Raw genomic sequence first — 18,889 nt, 5'->3', positions numbered from 1 at the left:
GCTGTCCACTTTGGACATCAGTCTGTGTCCTAGACCAACCCCACTTTGCCCTCAAATGGGCTGCGTGCAGCCAAGGTCAAGGCCAGCATTGCCACACATCAGTTGATCCTCACCGACAACGAAGTAGCCGTATGGATCAGTGACGGGAATTCGATGGGAGTCAGAAAGCCTCCTTGAAAGAGGAGGCTTTCTGCCAATGAATCGGTCGGCTCTTAACAGCAAAAATCTGGAACAGAATCAGCTGTACTGCATTGCCAATGAGATTTCCTGTTGAAGGCAACCTGGAGTGGAGCCTAGACTCGGTAGGTGGCTGGATATGAAAGTTGAGTGAAAACATTCAGAAAAGTCAGAGGAAGTACTCATTGTGCCACCTGGTTGAACAACAGACAACTGAACCGATCTTCATCACCAGCAGGCTACCTGAATGCCAATTACATGATTGTTGTTTTTTCGTCAAAACCTTCAATCCAGGATATCTTTTCTGTCTGCAGTCGATCATGTACAGTTCTCACTCGAAAGTTACCACCAGTGTTAGATCTTCAAAAATTCTTATCAGACGAATACAGATTGAGTAGGCCCGACTCACCGAGACTATTGTCGCTGCTATTCGGCCATGACATCAGTTGTTGTGTGCCCTGCATCTCATCCATCTGACACGACTTGACTTGCTCAATCTCCTGGACCAGTTTCCTCCGGCAACGGATGAACTGTTCAAATGATATCATGCCCTGCGGTCCCATGCCGAGTTGGTGACGTAGCTCCTCCACTGCATCCTCCATGTTGAGGCGCTGGCACATGAGCAACAGGTCCTCACTGCAAACAGATAAGATAACGTCATTACTCTAGATCAGAACCTCAGGTCAGGGGGGGGGGGCACATGAGCAACAGGTCCTCACTGCAAACAGATAAGATAACGTCATAACTCTAGATCAGAACCTCAGGTCGGGGGGGGGGGGGGGGGGCTGGCACATGAGCAACAGGTCCTCACTGCAAACAGATAAGATAACGTCATAACTCTAGATCAGAACCTCAGGTCAGGGGGGGGGGGCTGGCACATGAGCAACAGGTCCTCACTGCAAACAGATAAGATAACGTCATAACTCTAGATCAGAACCTCAGGTCAGGGCGGGGCGGGGCGGGGCGGTTGTTATACACATGATTGATAGCCCACAAGGTGGTCAGGGTTGTCTTACCTTGAGTATCAGCCACATGAGGAGCAAGTATGGAGAGGACAGTTAGGTGTCAATAGGGTTTATATTGGGCTAAAGACTCTGTCCTCGGCCAGAAGCATGGTACATGGCTCATCACAAAGTCTGATCAAAGTCTGATCGCGACCTTCTCACTTCGTGTGCCATCAGTCCAGTACTGTTGCAACCAAATACCTTGTTACTTTTGCTATTAGCCAAAACTTCTGAAATATCAAATGTTCATAATTCTCTTGTGCCTGTCACTCTCTCACCAAGGTAGAGAATCATCACATGTGTATCACACGTGTCACACGATATTCATCCATTAAACACTTCACCAGGATTAACATACATTGTTACAACTCATCACTGTAATCAGACCTGTCAATCAAACTCCACGTTTCTAGCAAGAAATCAATAATCGACAGAATCAGAGCAGCTGGTCATGTGACCTCTATTGTGATAAGAATTGTAGACGCACAGACACTGTTGTCATGACCTGTTCGTCGCCCCTGGCATCTCGGTGGAAATCAATGGGTGTGAGTAGCAGTGCAATCAATGTAGAGATGGGCCGAGCCTGACCTGCTGAGGAAATCAATGGGTGTGAGTAGCAGTGCAATCAATGTAGAGATGGGCCGAGTCTGACCTGCTGAGGAAATCAATGGGTGTGAGTAGCAGTGCAATCAATGTAGAGATGGGCCGAGTCTGACCTGCTGAGGAAATCAATGGGTGTGAGTAGCAGTGCAATCAATGTAGAGATGGGCCGAGTCTGACCTGCTGAGGAAATCAATGGGTGTGAGTAGCAGTGCAATCAATGTAGAGATGGGCCGAGCCTGACCTGCTGAGGAAATCAATGGGTGTGAGTAGCAGTGCAATCAATGTAGAGATGGGCCGAGCCTGACCTGCTGAGGAAATCAATGGGTGTGAGTAGCAGTGCAATCAATGTAGAGATGGGCCGAGCCTGACCTGCTGAGGAAATCAATGGGTGTGAGTAGCAGTGCAATCAATGTAGAGATGGGCTGAGTCTGACCTGCTGAGGAAATCAATGGGTGTGAGTAGCAGTGCAATCAATGTAGAGATGGGCTGAGTCTGACCTGCTGAGGAAATCAATGGGTGTGAGTAGCAGTGCAATCAATGTAGAGATGGGCTGAGTCTGTCCTGCTGAGGAAATCAATGGGTGTGAGTAGCAGTGCAATCAATGTAGAGATGGGCCGAGTCTGACCTGCTGAGGAAATCAATGGGTGTGAGTAGCAGTGCAATCAATGTAGAGATGGGCTGAGTCTGACCTGCTGAGGAAATCAATGGGTGTGAGTAGCAGTGCAATCAATGTAGAGATGGGCTGAGTCTGTCCTGCTGAGGAAATCAATGGGTGTGAGTAGCAGTGCAATCAATGTAGAGATGGGCCGAGTCTGACCTGCTGAGGAAATCAATGGGTGTGAGTAGCAGTGCAATCAATGTTGAGATGGGCTGAGTCTGTCCTGCTGAGGAAATCAATGGGTGTGAGTAGCAGTGCAATCAATGTGGAGATGGGCCGAGTCTGACCTGCTGAGGAAATCAATGGGTGTGAGTAGCAGTGCAATCAATGTTGAGATGGGCCGAGTCTGTCCTGCTGAGGAAATCAATGGGTGTGAGTAGCAGTGCAATCAATGTTGAGATGGGCTGAGTCTGTCCTGCTGAGGAAATCAATGGGTGTGAGTAGCAGTGCAATCAATGTGGAGATGGGCCGAGTCTGACCTGCTGAGGAAATCAATGGGTGTGAGTAGCAGTGCAATCAATGTTGAGATGGGCCGAGTCTGACCTGCTGAGGAAATCAATGGGTGTGAGTAGCAGTGCAATCAATGTTGAGATGGGCTGAGTCTGACCTGCTGAGGAAATCAATGGGTGTGAGTAGCAGTGCAATCAATGTTGAGATGGGCCGAGTCTGACCTGCTGAGGACAGGGGGTAGACAGCAGACATCCAGAATGATCCTGCAAGGATTCCACATCAGCGCCATCACTGGCAGAAGTTGGAATACAATTCCCCGATTCTGTATCAGCTTAACCGACGTAACAGAAGACTGCCATTTCCATTGAGACAGCACTCTGTGTTTTCAAAGTTGCTTGAACTGTTCCTGCCATTCAGGGAGGATATTAAGAAATCATGTTATTTGATTGATTATTTCAGTGAACCATGGTCTCACCTGACAGGCCTGATTGACAACATGAACAACTATAATCAATCAACTCAGAGAATTGGCCAAATATTCATTTCAAACTCTTTGAAGTTGATGATGCGATGAAACATGAATGAGATCTCGCTACTGTAACTGTTGGCACAGCATCGACTGATTGAGAAATCATGCCAACATTCTCAACTGACTCGACCACTCAACCACGCCCTGTCAATCACCGCATCATCAGATTGATTTCAACGCATGAGATGACATCCCATTCGAAATGTGAAGGTAGACCACAGATCGCTGAGGAAAACAACTGACTCGCTTTCTCAAAGATTGCTGCCATGACTGCCATGGTGCGATGACCATCACAACGTTCTATCATGATTCATTTCGGTGAACCTTATGGAATGCACTCTCAGTCTCATGAGCCTACCAATCACTTTAATTGTGATTTCTCAATCGTACCATCGTGCCATAAATAGGCAAAATGAAATGGCCAGGGCCATTGTGCTCACCTCATGTGGAGGAAAGATGGATAAAGAGCATGGTCTTGTGTCATGTAGTGTTAGGTTTGATGTAGGTCCAAGCAATTACAATTTCCCCAAAATGGCCAATTTACAGTACATTCGACCTCTGTGACCTTGAAAAGTAGGTCAAATCAAAGAAGACCCGGGTGACACATTGAATGGTTGTTAGAATTAGATGTACCTATGATATAAAATTGGTGCCAATCGGGCAAGTCATTACTAGGAATAATGGCATTTTGAAGAATTTAGGATTTGGCCCCCTCCCTGGAGGCCAAACGGCAAATCAGATCGCACCAAACTTCGGTACCTGAGATCACCTGACCAAGGGGTACATGTGTACTTAATTTGTGATCAATAGTCATTGCAGTTAAGAAACGTGCCATTGTTACGGCCTGACGGCGAATTTACGCCATTTGACCTCTGTGACCTTGACAAGAAGGTCAAATTAAAAACCTGTGTGACATATACTGTATGGTGGTTAGATGTACCCATGATATCAAATTGGTGGCAATCGGGCAAGAAGTTAAGGAATAATCACATTTTTAAGGTTTTTGGATTTTGCCCCCTGGTGGTCAAGTGGTGAATCATATTGGACCAAACTTCGGTCCCTGAGATCAGCTGACTAAGGGGTAAATGTGTACCAAATTTGGTATCAATAGTCATTGCAGTTTAGAAACGTGCCATCGTTACATCCTAACGGCCAATTTACACCATTTGACCTCTGTGACCTTGAAAAGGAGGTCAAATCAAAAACCCGGAGGATATATGATGCACCTTTGCTAGAAGTACCTACCATATTTTTTTCAAAATTTCCCGACTACTATTGAGGGAGATATTGCATATTTTCACTTTTAACGTTTGGCCCCCTGGTGGCCAAACCATGAAACGAATCGGACCGAAACTTGGTCTCCCAGGTGTCATTACATAAGGGTACATGTGTACCAAGTTTCAACTCAATAGCTCTAACAGTTACGAAACGTGCCCTGCTAACGGACGACGGACGACGACGACGACGACGACGACGCCGACGACGACGACGACGACGACGACGACGACGACGACGACGACGACGACGACGACGACGACGACGACGACGACGCACGACGGACGCCACGGTATGGGATAAGCTCACCTCTGCTAAGAGGTGAGCTAAAAAGAAAGTAAATCTCGGAAACGAGCTTGACCGCTTCAACAACTGCGTCAAATGAACGCCATAAATCTCCATAACATGGCATCCAATTCCCATGCGATCAATCCACTGCCGATGTTACGAAGTGCGTCCAAATGATTATGGATTCCGACTAAATGAGACCCAAGAGATGAGTTGTGTTAACATACGGAACAATTCCAACCTGTTAGCTTTCCGAATGTGTTCACCAGGGTTTCTGCCATGTGACACATATCAGGGACAAAGGGATCCAGATCTCGCTGGTTAGATTCCAAAGACCCTCTCATAGTCTCAGTCTGAGACTGAGAGTGTGAGCCTTCTGGTCATGGAGCCTGGAGCGGCAAACACCTCCGTTACTCATTCAGCCTATACGAGTGAACAAACCTGCAGAATTCTGCATGACAGACATATTGCTGAGTGAGTTGGGTGGCTTGGCTCCCCCCTCCCCCATAGCTGTGTCTGACCCTGATTACTCTAAAGTGAAGGCAAACACCTTGCATCTTTTAGCCAAGAAGACACAGGAAGCAGTCTGGACAGTCTGATGGACTACAAGTCGCATGCACATTCAGAATGAGAGTCCAAACCTTTCAATATTTTACGTTGAATTAAAATATCATCACAACGCTATCAAGACTAGCTATAACAAATCTAGCCGTCCCATCTCCTAAAGTACAAGGATCGATCTGGATTCCAAGCTGATGTGGCAGAAATCATTACCGTGTTTACTATAAATGATGAGTGACTCATGGCTAGCGACCATGAGTAACAGGGAGCTAACACTAACAGTCGGTGAATAGGTCTCCATAATACTCGCATCGCAACATGATGAGGTATTCATGCATACTTTCATGTTTTCATCTCGGGTGTCAAACACCTCCTGAGTGGATCATTCAATGCTTGGGGGATTCAAGGCAAACTGATACATTCAAGCATTCAATCATCCCACTGCAACAGTCATGCTTGCTTTTACCCTCAAGGATAAGGTGGACTTTTTGGTATCAGACCTGGGTTGTACCTTCACCTTCTCCTTGTTGTCGTTGAAATAATTCTGGTTTAGAAGATTGTTTGCTCCTAAAATCACGCCAGTGAGTGCTGTGACAAAAATCCAAACCAGATACCCGAATAAAACACAACACGCTTTTACAATAATTACAACTGTACAAGACTTCCCAGTCTCAGACGGTACTTGAATGATGTGACTATACCCAGAGGTCAGGACGGTACTTGAATGATGTGACTATACCCAGAGGTCAGGACGGTACTTGAATGATGTGACTATACCCAGAGGTCAGGACGGTACTTGAATGATGTGACTATACCCAGAGGTCAGGACGGTACTTGAATGATGTGACTATACCCAGAGGTCAGGACGGTACTTGAATGATGTGACTATACCCAGAGGTCAGGACGGTACTTGAATGATGTGACTATACCCAGAGGTCAGGACGGTACTTGAATGATGTGACTATACCCAGAGGTCAGGACGGTACTTGAATGATGTGACTATACCCAGAGGTCAGGACGGTACTTGAATGATGTGACTATACCCAGAGGTCAGGACGGTACTTGAATGATGTGACTATACCCAGAGGTCAGGAATGGATTCAGAGAACTTGATGCCTGTGGGATTATAATATCACCCGATGATATTAAACAAGAAACTCGCCTGATTCAATGCAACTCCTGGCCATTTTTCAAACCCATAAAGTCATCCTGTGATCAAATAGAACCTCTCCTATTCCATTAACTCGGACATGTTAGAGACACAATGTTATGTCCTCTGGCAATATTGTCATTCCATGCAACACAAACGACATTATTATGATTTTCAGAGTCAATATTTTATGACCAAATCAAAAATAATGATGTGTTTTTGCAGCTCGTATGGTTTTGCCATGTTTGACATGTCCATGTCACGTCCTTGTGGAAACTGTCTTGGGAAGCGTGTTAAGGTCCACCTCAGCCATCATGGTTAGTCGGTGTCTGAGCTTTGGAAGACACTGAAATCTCACCGGGCAACACTGGAACCGCAGCATCCTGGGAAACTTTGGATTCCCACTGCCCTGCAACGGTTTAGAAGCTCTTGGAAACACTGTAAGTGGAATCCCACTGGGCAGCACTGGAATAGAATCATTCAGCTCTTGGAAACACTGAAAGTGGAATCCCACTGGGAGCAGGCTGGGGCAACACTGGAATAGAATCATTCAGCTCTTGGAAACACTGTAAGTTGAATCCCACTGGGAGCAGGCTGGGGCAGCACTGGAATAGAATCATACAGTTCTTGGAAACACTGAAAGTTGAATCCCCACTGGGAGCAGGCTGGGGCAGCACTGGAATAGAATCATACAGTTCTTGGAAACACTGAAAGTTGAATCCCCACTGGGAGCAGGCTGGGGCAGCACTGGAATAGAATCATACAGTTCTTGGAAACACTGAAAGTTGAATCCCCACTGGGAGCAGGCTGGGGCAGCACTGGAATAGAATCATACAGTTCTTGGAAACACTGAAAGTTGAATCCCCACTGGGAGCAGGCTGGGGCAGCACTGGAATAGAATCATTCAGCTCTTGGAAACACTGAAAGTTGAATCCCACTGGGAGCAGGCTGGGGCAGCACTGGAATAGGATCATACAGTTTTTGGAAATACTGGAAGTGCTTTGGCAACACTGAGGCCCATGATTAGACCAGTTATGCCGATGAAAAAAGCTAAAACTCCAGGATATTTCTAAGTATACATGCAACACTGGATCCTGAACAACATTCACTCGAAGCTCCATGCCGCGTATTATTTAGATCAATGGACTACAGGTGGCACCAGGAATTTCCTTAATCCAACGAAGCGTTTGAGGTTTTTTTATTTGAGAACATTTATAAAGGTAAAGAAACCTTATAGTCGGCAGATAAGATGGATTGGCTGTCCCAAATGGTTTCTATTTTCTCTTGCTATTTTGTTGAATGCACTTTTTGTAGTGTTTGCTGGAAAGCAATACAGACAGTTAAACTGTTGGTTCTTACGGAAAGGCTCAGGAAACTAAGGAAAGTATCTCGACACACAGGGCTCCAAGACTACAACAAAGTGCGGCCAGAAAGATGGGGATTTTAGACTTGTTAGGTCAGTCATATGACAAAGAAGTCCCAACCACAACCAGTTTAAGTAATGCAAGGACTTGCAGACAATATGAATCCCTCCATGGACACCTCTATATAAAGATCATCCTTGCTGTCAACATGATCAAGGCAACTAGTTTTGGTCCTCAATTGGTTCTTCCCATTCAGACACCTCTCTAGTACATTGTACAAGGAGGACTAGCACTAGTCAGTCTCGTGTTCTACTGTATAACAGTAACAGTAACAGACACCTCTCTAGTACATTGTACAAGGAGGACTAGCACTAGTCAGTCTCGTGTTCTACTGTATAACACTAACAGTAACATGGATTGACTTGAAACCCCAAAACCGAAACTATACCTCTTTTGGAAAGGGCAATAGCACACCAGGACATCAAGATGTTTCAGGCAAGCCAACTTTAATTTAGAATGGTTTGACCTTCATAGACCAGGGAAATATGCACAGTATTGTCCTCTTTCACTAAACAAAGACACAGTTACAAACAGCCCAATTAAGACCTCCAGATTAGAGCTTGTTATTGTGCAATCAGGATCAAAGGACAATGATTGTTTATTTCTCTAGTAAAAGGACAATTTTAAATGAATCAAAAGGTCCTGCACAGTTGGGCGCCAAGAATAGGAGTAGGACACAGACGGTCTGATTAACAGAGTCAGAGCTGCGTGTCCTTACAACATGTACAACTATCCAGTGCCCCCCCCCCCTGCTATCATGGCTATAGAGTCATGACTTGATTGGGGCGCCAACAATAGGACACAGACGGTCTGATTAACAGAGTCAGAGCTGCGTGTCCTTACAACATGTACAACTATCCAGTGCCCACCCCCCCCCCCCCCCCGCTATCATGGCTATAGAGTCATGACTTGATTGGGGCGCCAACAATAGGACACAGACGGTCTGATTAACAGAGTCAGAGCTGCGTGTCCTTACAACATGTACAACTATCCAGTGCCCCCCCCCCCCCTGCTATCATGGCTATAGAGTCATGACTTGATTGGGGCGCCAACAATAGGACACAGACGGTCTGATTAACAGAGTCAGAGCTGCGTGTCCTTACAACATGTACAACTATCCAGTGCCCCCCCCCCCCTGCTATCATGGCTATAGAGTCATGACTTGATTGGGGCGCCAACAATAGGACACAGACGGTCTGATTAACAGAGTCAGAGCTGCGTGTCCTTACAACATGTACAACTATCCAGTGCCCCCCCCCCCCCCCCGCTATCATGGCTATAGAGTCATGACTTGATTGGGGCGCCAACAATAGGACACAGACGGTCTGATTAACAGAGTCAGAGCTGCGTGTCCTTACAACATGTACAACTATCCAGTGCCCCCCCCCCCCGCTATCATGGCTATAGAGTCATGACTTGATTGGGGCGCCAACAATAGGACACAGACTGATTAACAGAGTCAGAGCTGCGTGTCCTTACAACATGTACAACTATCCAGTGCCCACCCCCCCCCCCCCCCCCGCTATCATGGCTATAGAGTCATGACTTGATTGGGGCGCCAACAATAGGACACAGACGGTCTGATTAACAGAGTCAGAGCTGCGTGTCCTTACAACATGTACAACTATCCAGTGCCCCCCCCCCCCTGCTATCATGGCTATAGAGTCATGACTTGATTGGGGCGCCAACAATAGGACACAGACGGTCTGATTAACAGAGTCAGAGCTGCGTGTCCTTACAACATGTACAACTATCCAGTGCCCCCCCCCCCCCCTGCTATCATGGCTATAGAGTCATGACTTGATTGGGGCGCCAACAATAGGACACAGACTGATTAACAGAGTCAGAGCTGCGTGTCCTTACAACATGTACAACTATCCAGTGCCCCCCCCCCCCTGCTATCATGGCTATAGAGTCATGACTTGATTGGGGCGCCAACAATAGGACACAGACGGTCTGATTAACAGAGTCAGAGCTGCGTGTCCTTACAACATGTACAACTATCCAGTGGCCCCCCCCTGCTATCATGGCTATAGAGTCATGACTTGATTGGGGCGCCAACAATAGGACACAGACGGTCTGATTAACAGAGTCAGAGCTGCGTGTCCTTATAACATGTACAACTATCCAGTGCCCCCCCCCCCCTGCTATCATGGCTATAGAGTCATGACTTGATTGGGGCGCCAACAATAGGACACAGACGGTCTGATTAACAGAGTCAGAGCTGCGTGTCCTTACAACATGTACAACTATCCAGTGCCCCCCCCCCCCTGCTATCATAGAGTCATGACTTGATTGGGGCGCCAACAATAGGACACAGACGGTCTGATTAACAGAGTCAGAGCTGCGTGTCCTTACAACATGTACAACTATCCAGTGCCCCCCCCCCCCCCCGCTATCATGGCTATAGAGTCATGACTTGATTGGGGCGCCAACAATAGGACACAGACGGTCTGATTAACAGAGTCAGAGCTGCGTGTCCTTACAACATGTACAACTATCCAGTGCCCCCCCCCCCTGCTATCATAGAGTCATGACTTGATTGGGGCGCCAACAATAGGACACAGACGGTCTGATTAACAGAGTCAGAGCTGCGTGTCCTTACAACATGTACAACTATCCAGTGCCCCCCCCCCCCCCCGCTATCATGGCTATAGAGTCATGACTTGATTGGGGCGCCAACAATAGGACACAGACGGTCTGATTAACAGAGTCAGAGCTGCGTGTCCTTACAACATGTACAACTATCCAGTGCCCCCCCCCCCTGCTATCATGGCTTTAGAGTCATGACTTGATTGGGGCGCCAACAATAGGACACAGACTGATTAACAGAGTAAGAGCTGCGTGTCCTTACAACATGTACAACTATCCAGTGCCCCCCCCCCCCCCCCGCTATCATGGCTATAGAGTCATGACTTGATTGGGGCGCCAACAATAGGACACAGACGGTCTGATTAACAGAGTCAGAGCTGCGTGTCCTTACAACATGTACAACTATCCAGTGCCCCCCCCCTGCTATCATGGCTATAGAGTCATGACTTGATTGGGGCGCCAACAATAGGACACAGACTGATTAACAGAGTCAGAGCTGCGTGTCCTTACAACATGTACAACTATCCAGTGCCCCCCCCCCCCCCCCCCCGCTATCATGGCTATAGAGTCATGACTTGATTGGGGCGCCAACAATAGGACACAGATGGTCTGATTAACAGAGTCAGAGCTGCGTGTCCTTACAACATGTACAACTATCCAGTGCCCCCCCCCCCCCCCCGCTATCATGGCTATAGAGTCATGACTTGATTGGGGCGCCAACAATAGGACACAGACTGATTAACAGAGTCAGAGCTGCGTGTCCTTACAACATGTACAACTATCCAGTGCCCCCCCCCCCCCCCGCTATCATGGCTATAGAGTCATGACTTGATTGGGGCGCCAACAATAGGACACAGACTGATTAACAGAGTCAGAGCTGCGTGTCCTTACAACATGTACAACTATCCAGTGCCCCCCCCCCCCCCCCCCGCTATCATGGCTATAGAGTCATGACTTGATTGGGGCGCCAACAATAGGACACAGACTGATTAACAGAGTCAGAGCTGCATGTCCTTACAACATGTACAATGCACGATGCATTACAGCTATGACGGTTTTAACATCACATGACGTGACGTCTTCGTAAACATTATTCCCAATCAAGTGCAACGGTCTATCGTGGGTCATCTGCTGGACAGTGTCAATGGATGCATTCGTCATCGGTTGTGATTGATCAATAGGGATGGTGCAGGGCACATGCTGCTATGCGCCACAATGCGCCAAATATGTCCCCAACATCACAATTGTATTGATACTCAAAATGATCATGATGACAACGGACGGAGAGGCCGGTGGCAGACACATAATAAATGGCGCCAAAGAGAACCAAGACAGTGAAGCAAAACCCCAGGCAGAAGCCACCCGAGAGCATATACACTACCAATATTCAATAAGTGGAAACATTGTAATCGTATACATCAATGTTTGTTGAATGTACACTGCCCTGCTGATCAATGTATTGTATCCAAAACCTGGATCTCTGAGGATAGTTGACTGTGTAGATTCTGTCAAAATGTCAAAGACAAAGGCTGAAAACAAAGAAAACACATAATTTCTCACCTAAACTGCGGGGTGGCTTTTGAAAACATGTTCACAACACAATAAAGAAGATTTCCAAATTCTGTAATTTTGCAAAAAGATAAAATAACAAACCTGTCGATGTATCCATCTTTATCATGATCACAACTCACGAAAAGTCGGCGTAGTCTTTCTTCTTCAGCGACCGAGTTTGTACTGCTATCACTGCCACTACTCGACCCTCCTTTGGAATGCAGTGAACTCGGATTCGGCGTCTCTATCCCCGCCATTGCATCAGTAAAATTATCTCAGAAATCCGTCAAATAATCGCATATTTTGAGGTGAAAGTTTCACACTTCGATATTTTTGATTCCATTCATTATTGTATCGCCGGATACCATCCACTGAGCATCACGCATGCGTGGTAGGAGGTTGGGTGGCCGATAAATAACATCGAGCGCCACGCCATCTCTTGTTGCAACGCAAAACTGAAATACTTAGGAAAGTATTTCAGTTCCTACATTTTCCCCAGAGATGGCGAAGCGATCATCGAGCGCCACGCCATCTCTTGTTGCAACGCAAAACTGAAATACTTTGAAAAGTATTTCAGTTCCTACATTTTCCCTAGAGATGGCGTAACATAACATAACATAATTAACATAATTTATTTCTCTCCAAAAAAACCCTTTCAGGTATAAGAGGTTACATTATTTAACATTTACATATGGTGGACCAAGCTGATGAATTCTTTACAAAAACTATGAATATTGTCTAAGTTTACCCGGGACATTTAGTCATAATGCGATGGAAAAATTCATGATGTAATTCTTTTAAGTTTGGAAACAACCTTACTCGTATGTGACGGAAATACGGACACGTAATAAAATAATGAAGTTCGTCTCTTACACAAACCTGGTCACAAAGACCACAAACATTTTCTGCAGTCTCATTTCTATACATTCTGGTTACTGTTTCTGGGAATTTAATAGATCCAGTACGAAATTTACAAATACTGACCGTTTGATATTATGTATCTATTGTACTTGTCATTGTTCTCCTGTTTGGAGGTTTAAATAAATAAATAAAAATAATGGTAATTTTTTAACATAGGCTCCATATTCAGGTTTTGTTTAAACATTCTATAAATTGTACATCTGAAATCGTTATTTACCTCGTTTCTCCATAGTTGTTCACACTGGTCTCTCATTATCTGTTCAACTACAATTTTCAGTTCTCGTAGGGACAAAACCTCGGGAGTATGTGAGGCCACAGCTGTCTAGAACAGTTCTCACACTTTTACACCAGCCTTGGTTTAAATAACCCTTGTCTAAATGCTCCCTAGTTATGTTATAAAAGATATAAGCCCATTTATCTGTTTTTCCAATTCTGAGTCTCTTCCAAAAAGATCGTCGAGCGCCACGCCACCTCTTGTTGCAACACAGAACTGAAATACTTAGGAAAGTATTTCAGTTCATACATTTTCCCCAGAGATGGCGTGGCGATCATCGAGCGCCACGCCATCTCTTGTTGCAACGCAAAACTGAAATACTTAGGAAAGTATTTCAGTTGCTACATTTTCCCCAGAGATGGCGGGGCGCTCGATGATCGCCACGCCATCTCTTGTTGCAACGTAAAACTGAAATACTTAGAAAAGTATTTCAGTTCCTACATTTTCCCTAGAGATGGCGTAACATAACATTACATAATTAACATAATTTATTTCTCTCCAAAAAAACCCTCTCGGGTATAAGAGGTTACATTATTTAACCTCTTCAGTACCAGGGCTAAATGTCCCCAGAATACCAGGGTATTTTTGGCATTTTTCAAGATTTGATATAGTTTTGTTTGTAAAATCCGTAGCAACCAAGTCTTTTGAGATATGTTCAGTTGCCGATGGGCGTTCCGAAAGAATATAACGATGGATTTAAACTCTGAACACTTGAAGTATATTTCTAGAACATGACAGCCATTTTGAACAGTACCCTAATCTATCACGAGGTGGCAGCACCTCAAACTCTATGACCCATTTATTCAGATTACACTACAGATAGACCCAATAAAGTATACATTTTCGGAAAGGGGAAAGATGGGGCTATTGATTGGTATTGGTTGCTAGCTCGTATCTGTAAATTGGTGATCAATTACCAATATCGATTAATTGTTTTTTTGATTTTTGTGATTTTCATAATAAAACAATGATTTTTTTGGTAAACTATGACTTCCTTTATTCCTTCCTGAACAAAGAATCAATTATTGATAGGTCTGATCAACAGGTGATTAGTTGCATATCGATTACTGATCGAAAATGTTTCACCACGCGGTAAAATTGGTTTGACTTGCACTGTGTATAACTGTGTATAGAGCTGGCATACAGCCGCCAAAACCCGGAGCCGGGGCGCCATCTATCCAGACAAAGGTCTAACTGGCCCTAACGAACATCAAACACGGTAAAACAAGCAATAGTTCAGCGTACCAGGCTCGAGAGAAACAAATTCTTTTGCGACCGACTTGTCGGTCGCTGGTAAAAAACCTTATTTGAGAACGACCGACTTGTCGGTCGGCGGTACTTAAGAGGTTAACATTTACATATGGTGGACCAAGCTGATGAATTCTTTACAAAAACTATGAGTATTGTCTAAGTTTACCCGGGACATTAGTCATAATGCGATGGAAAAATTCATGATGTAATTCTTTTGAGTTTGGAAACAACCTCACTCGCATGTGACGGAAATACGGACACGTAATAAAATAATGAAGTTCCTCTCTTACACAAACCTGGTCACAAAGACCACAAACATTTTCTGCAGTCTCATTTCTATACATTCTGGTTACTGTTTCTGGGAATTTTATAGATCCAGTACGAAATTTACAAATACTGACCGTTAGATATAATGGTAATTTTTTAACATAGGGCTCCATATTCAGGTTTTGTTTAAACATTCTATAAATTGTACACCTGAAATCGTTATTTACCTCGTTTCTCCATAGTTGCTCACACTGGTCTCTCATTATCTGTTCAACTACAATTTTCAGTTCTCGTAGGGACAAAACCTCGGGAGTATACCAAATTTGAGTGAGGCCACAGCTGTCTAGAACAGTTCTCACACTTTTACACCAGCCTTGGTTTAAATAACCCTTGTCTAAATGCTCCCTAGTTATGTTATAAAAGATATAAGCCCATTTATCTGTTTTTCCAATTCTGAGTCTCTTCCAAAAAGATCGTCGAGCGCCACGCCATCTCTTGTTGCAACACAAAACTGAAATAATTAGGAAAGTATTTCAGTTCCTACATTTTCCCCAGAGATGGCGCGGCGATCATCGAGCGCCACGCCATCTCTTGTTGCAACACAAAACTGAAATAATTAGGAAAGTATTTCAGTTCCTACATTTTCCCCAGAGATGGCGCGGCGATCATCGAGCGCTGCGCCATCTCTTGGTGGAACACAAAACTGAAATACTTAGGAAAGTATTTCAGTTCCTACATTTTCCCCAGAAATGGCGCGGCGATCATCGAGCGTCACGCCATCTCTTGTTGCAACGTAAAACTGAACTACTTAGGAAAGTATTTCAGTTCCTACATTTTCCCCAGAGATGGCGCGGCGATCATCGAGCGTCACGCCATCTCTTGTTGCAAGGCAAAACTGAGCTACTTAGGAAAGTATTTCAGTTCCTAGATTTTCCCTAGAGATGGCGTGGCAATCATCGAGCGCCACGCCATCTCTTGTTGCAACACAAAACTGAAATAATTAGGAAAGTATTTCAGTTCCTACATTTTCCCCAGAGATGGCGCGGCGATCATCGAGCGCCGCGCCATCTCTTGGTGCAACACAAAACTGAAATACTTAGGAAAGTATTTCAGTTCCTACATTTTCCCCAGAAATGGCGCGGCGATCATCGAGCGTCACGCCATCTCTTGTTGCAACGTAAAACTGAACTACTTAGGAAAGTATTTCAGTTCCTACATTTTCCCCAGAGATGGCGCGGCGATCATCGAGCGTCACGCCATCTCTTGTTGCAACGTAAAACTGAGCTACTTAGGAAAGTATTTCAGTTCCTAGATTTTCCCTAGAGATGGCGTGGCAATCATCGAGCGCCACGCCATCTCTTGTTGCAACGCAAAACTGAAATACTTAGGAAAGTATTTCAGTTCCTACATTTTCCCCAGAGATGGCGTGGCAATAATCGAGCGCCACGCCATCTCTTGTTGCAACACAAAACTGAAATACTTAGAAAAGTATTTCAGTTCCTACAATTTCCCTAGAGATGGCGTGGCGATCATCGAGCGCCGCGCCATCTCTTGGTGCAACACAAAACTGAAATACTTAGGAAAGTATTTCAGTTCCTACAATTTCCCTAGAGATGGCGTGGCGATCATCGAGCGCCGCGCCATCTCTTGGTGCAACACAAAACTGAAATACTTAGGAAAGTATTTCAGTTCCTACATTTTCCCCAGAAATGGCGCGGCGATCATCGAGCGTCACGCCATCTCTTGTTGCAACGTAAAACTGAACTACTTAGGAAAGTATTTCAGTTCCTACATTTTCCCCAGAGATGGCGCGGCGATCATCGAGCGTCACGCCATCTCTTGTTGCAACGTAAAACTGAGCTACTTAGGAAAGTATTTCAGTTCCTAGATTTTCCCTAGAGATGGCGTGGCAATCATCGAGCGCCACGCCATCTCTTGTTGCAACCCAAAAGTGAACTACTTAGGAAAGTATTTCAGTTGCTACATTTTCCCTAGAGATGGCGTGGCGATCATCGAGCGCCACGCCATCTCTTGTTGCAACGCAAAACTGAAATATAAGGCAAAGTATTTCAGTTCCGATACTTTCCTCAGAGATGGCGTGGCGATCGAAAGGTAACGAAAGTCGAAAATAAGAAAGCTGCCCAGGTGCCGTTGCGCCCTCACAACTTTCACCGCCGGTAGATGCAAAACTTGCGTGTTTTTCAATGATTGATTCGACACAAAATTTGGATAAAAGAAGATAGCTCTCCTAGTTCACAATCACACGATGCTGGCAGGTAGACAATGAAGAAGCCGAGTATGATTAAGGAACATTTTCTCGGTTTCTCTCATTGTTTCATGGCCTTCACAAGAAGTCAGACTCAATGAACCAGTGTGCAACACATTCCTGAGATCAGGATACTCGTTTGAAATATCAGTAGGCAGAGTGTACTGGTTATGTCAGGATGGTGTAACAGCCACACATGTTATGTCAGGATGGTGTAGCACCCACACATGTTATGTCAGGATGGTGTAGCACCCACACATGTTATGTCAGGATGGTGTAGCACCCACACATGTTATGTCAGGATGGTGTAGCACCCACACATGTTATGTCAGGAAGGTGTAGCAGCCACACATGTTATGTCAGGATGGTGTAGCAGCCACACGTTATGTCAGGATGATGTAGCACCCACACATGTTATGTCAGGATGGTGTAGCACCCACACATGTTATGTCAGGATGGTGTAGCAGCCACACATGTTATGTCAGGATGGTGTAGCAGCCACACGTTATGTCAGGATGGTGTAGCAGCCACACATGTTATGTCAGGATGGTGTAGCAGCCACACATGTTATGTCAGGATGGTGTAGCAGCCACACGTTATGTCAGGATGATGTAGCACCCACACATGTTATGTCAGGATGGTGTAGCACCCACACATGTTATGTCAGGATGGTGTAGCAGCCACACATGTTATGTCAGGATGGTGTAGCAGCCACACGTTATGTCAGGATGGTGTAGCAGCCACACATGTTATGTCAGGATGGTGTAGCACCCACACATGTTATGTCAGGATGATGTAGCACCCACACATGTTATGTCAGGATGGTGTAGCACCCACGCGTTATGTCAGGATGGTGTAGCAGCCACACATGTTATGTCAGGATGGTGTAGCACCCACACATGTTATGTCAGGATGGTGTAGCACCCACACATGTTATGTCAGGATGGTGTAGCAGCCACACATGTTATGTCAGGATGGTGTAACAGCCACACATGTTATGTCAGGATGGTGTAGCACCCACACATGTAATGTCAGGATGGTGTAGCAGCCACACATGTTATGTCAGGATGGTGTAGCACCCACACATGTAATGTCAGGATGGTGTAGCACCCACACGTTATGTCAGGATGGTGTAACAGCCACACATGTTATGTCAGGATGGTGTAGCACCCACACATGTTATGTCAGGATGGTGTAGCAGCCACACATGTTATGTCAGGATGGTGTAGCACCCACACATGTAATGTCAGGATGGTGTAGCACCCACACGTTATGTCAGGATGGTGTAGCACCCACACATGTTATGTCAGGATGGTGTAGCACCCACACATGTTATGTCAGGATGGTGTAGCACCCACACATGTTATGTCAGGATGGTGTAGCACCCACACATGTTATGTCAGGATGGTGTAGCACCCACACATGTTATGTCAGGATGGTGTAGCACCCACACATGTTATGTCAGGATGGTGTAGCACCCACACATGTTATGTCAGGATGATGTAGCACCCACACATGTTATGTCAGGATGGTGTAGCACCCACACATGTTATGTCAGGATGGTGTAGCACCCACGCGTTATGTCAGGATGGTGTAGCAGCCACACATGTTATGTCAGGATGGTGTAGCACCCACACATGTTATGTCA

General features: G+C 45.5%; 1 protein-coding gene across 3 annotated transcripts in view; it reads right to left on the bottom strand.

The window, feature by feature from the left end:
• The window catches only part of LOC135498837 (colorectal mutant cancer protein-like), a 32,208-nt gene extending 19,596 nt beyond the window's left edge, over positions 1-12,612 (bottom strand). For 2 of the 3 annotated variants that reach the window (XM_064789308.1, XM_064789309.1), the window contains exons 1-2: positions 12,365-12,612; positions 587-813 (exon numbers count right to left, since the gene is read on the bottom strand). In XM_064789308.1, the coding sequence (XP_064645378.1) occupies positions 587-813; positions 12,365-12,519 (382 nt within the window). In that variant the 5' untranslated portion in view covers positions 12,520-12,612. Of the gene's footprint in view, positions 1-586; positions 814-1,193; positions 1,228-12,364 lie in introns of those variants that run through there. The other variant, XM_064789310.1, reaches the window with a different exon arrangement.
• Positions 12,613-18,889: the final 6,277 nt, after the last annotated feature.

This window comes from Lineus longissimus, chromosome 14 (genome assembly GCF_910592395.1).
Source record: "Lineus longissimus chromosome 14, tnLinLong1.2, whole genome shotgun sequence".
Lineage (NCBI taxonomy): Eukaryota > Metazoa > Nemertea > Pilidiophora > Heteronemertea > Lineidae > Lineus > Lineus longissimus.
This window is presented reverse-complemented; position numbering and strand designations above follow the sequence as displayed.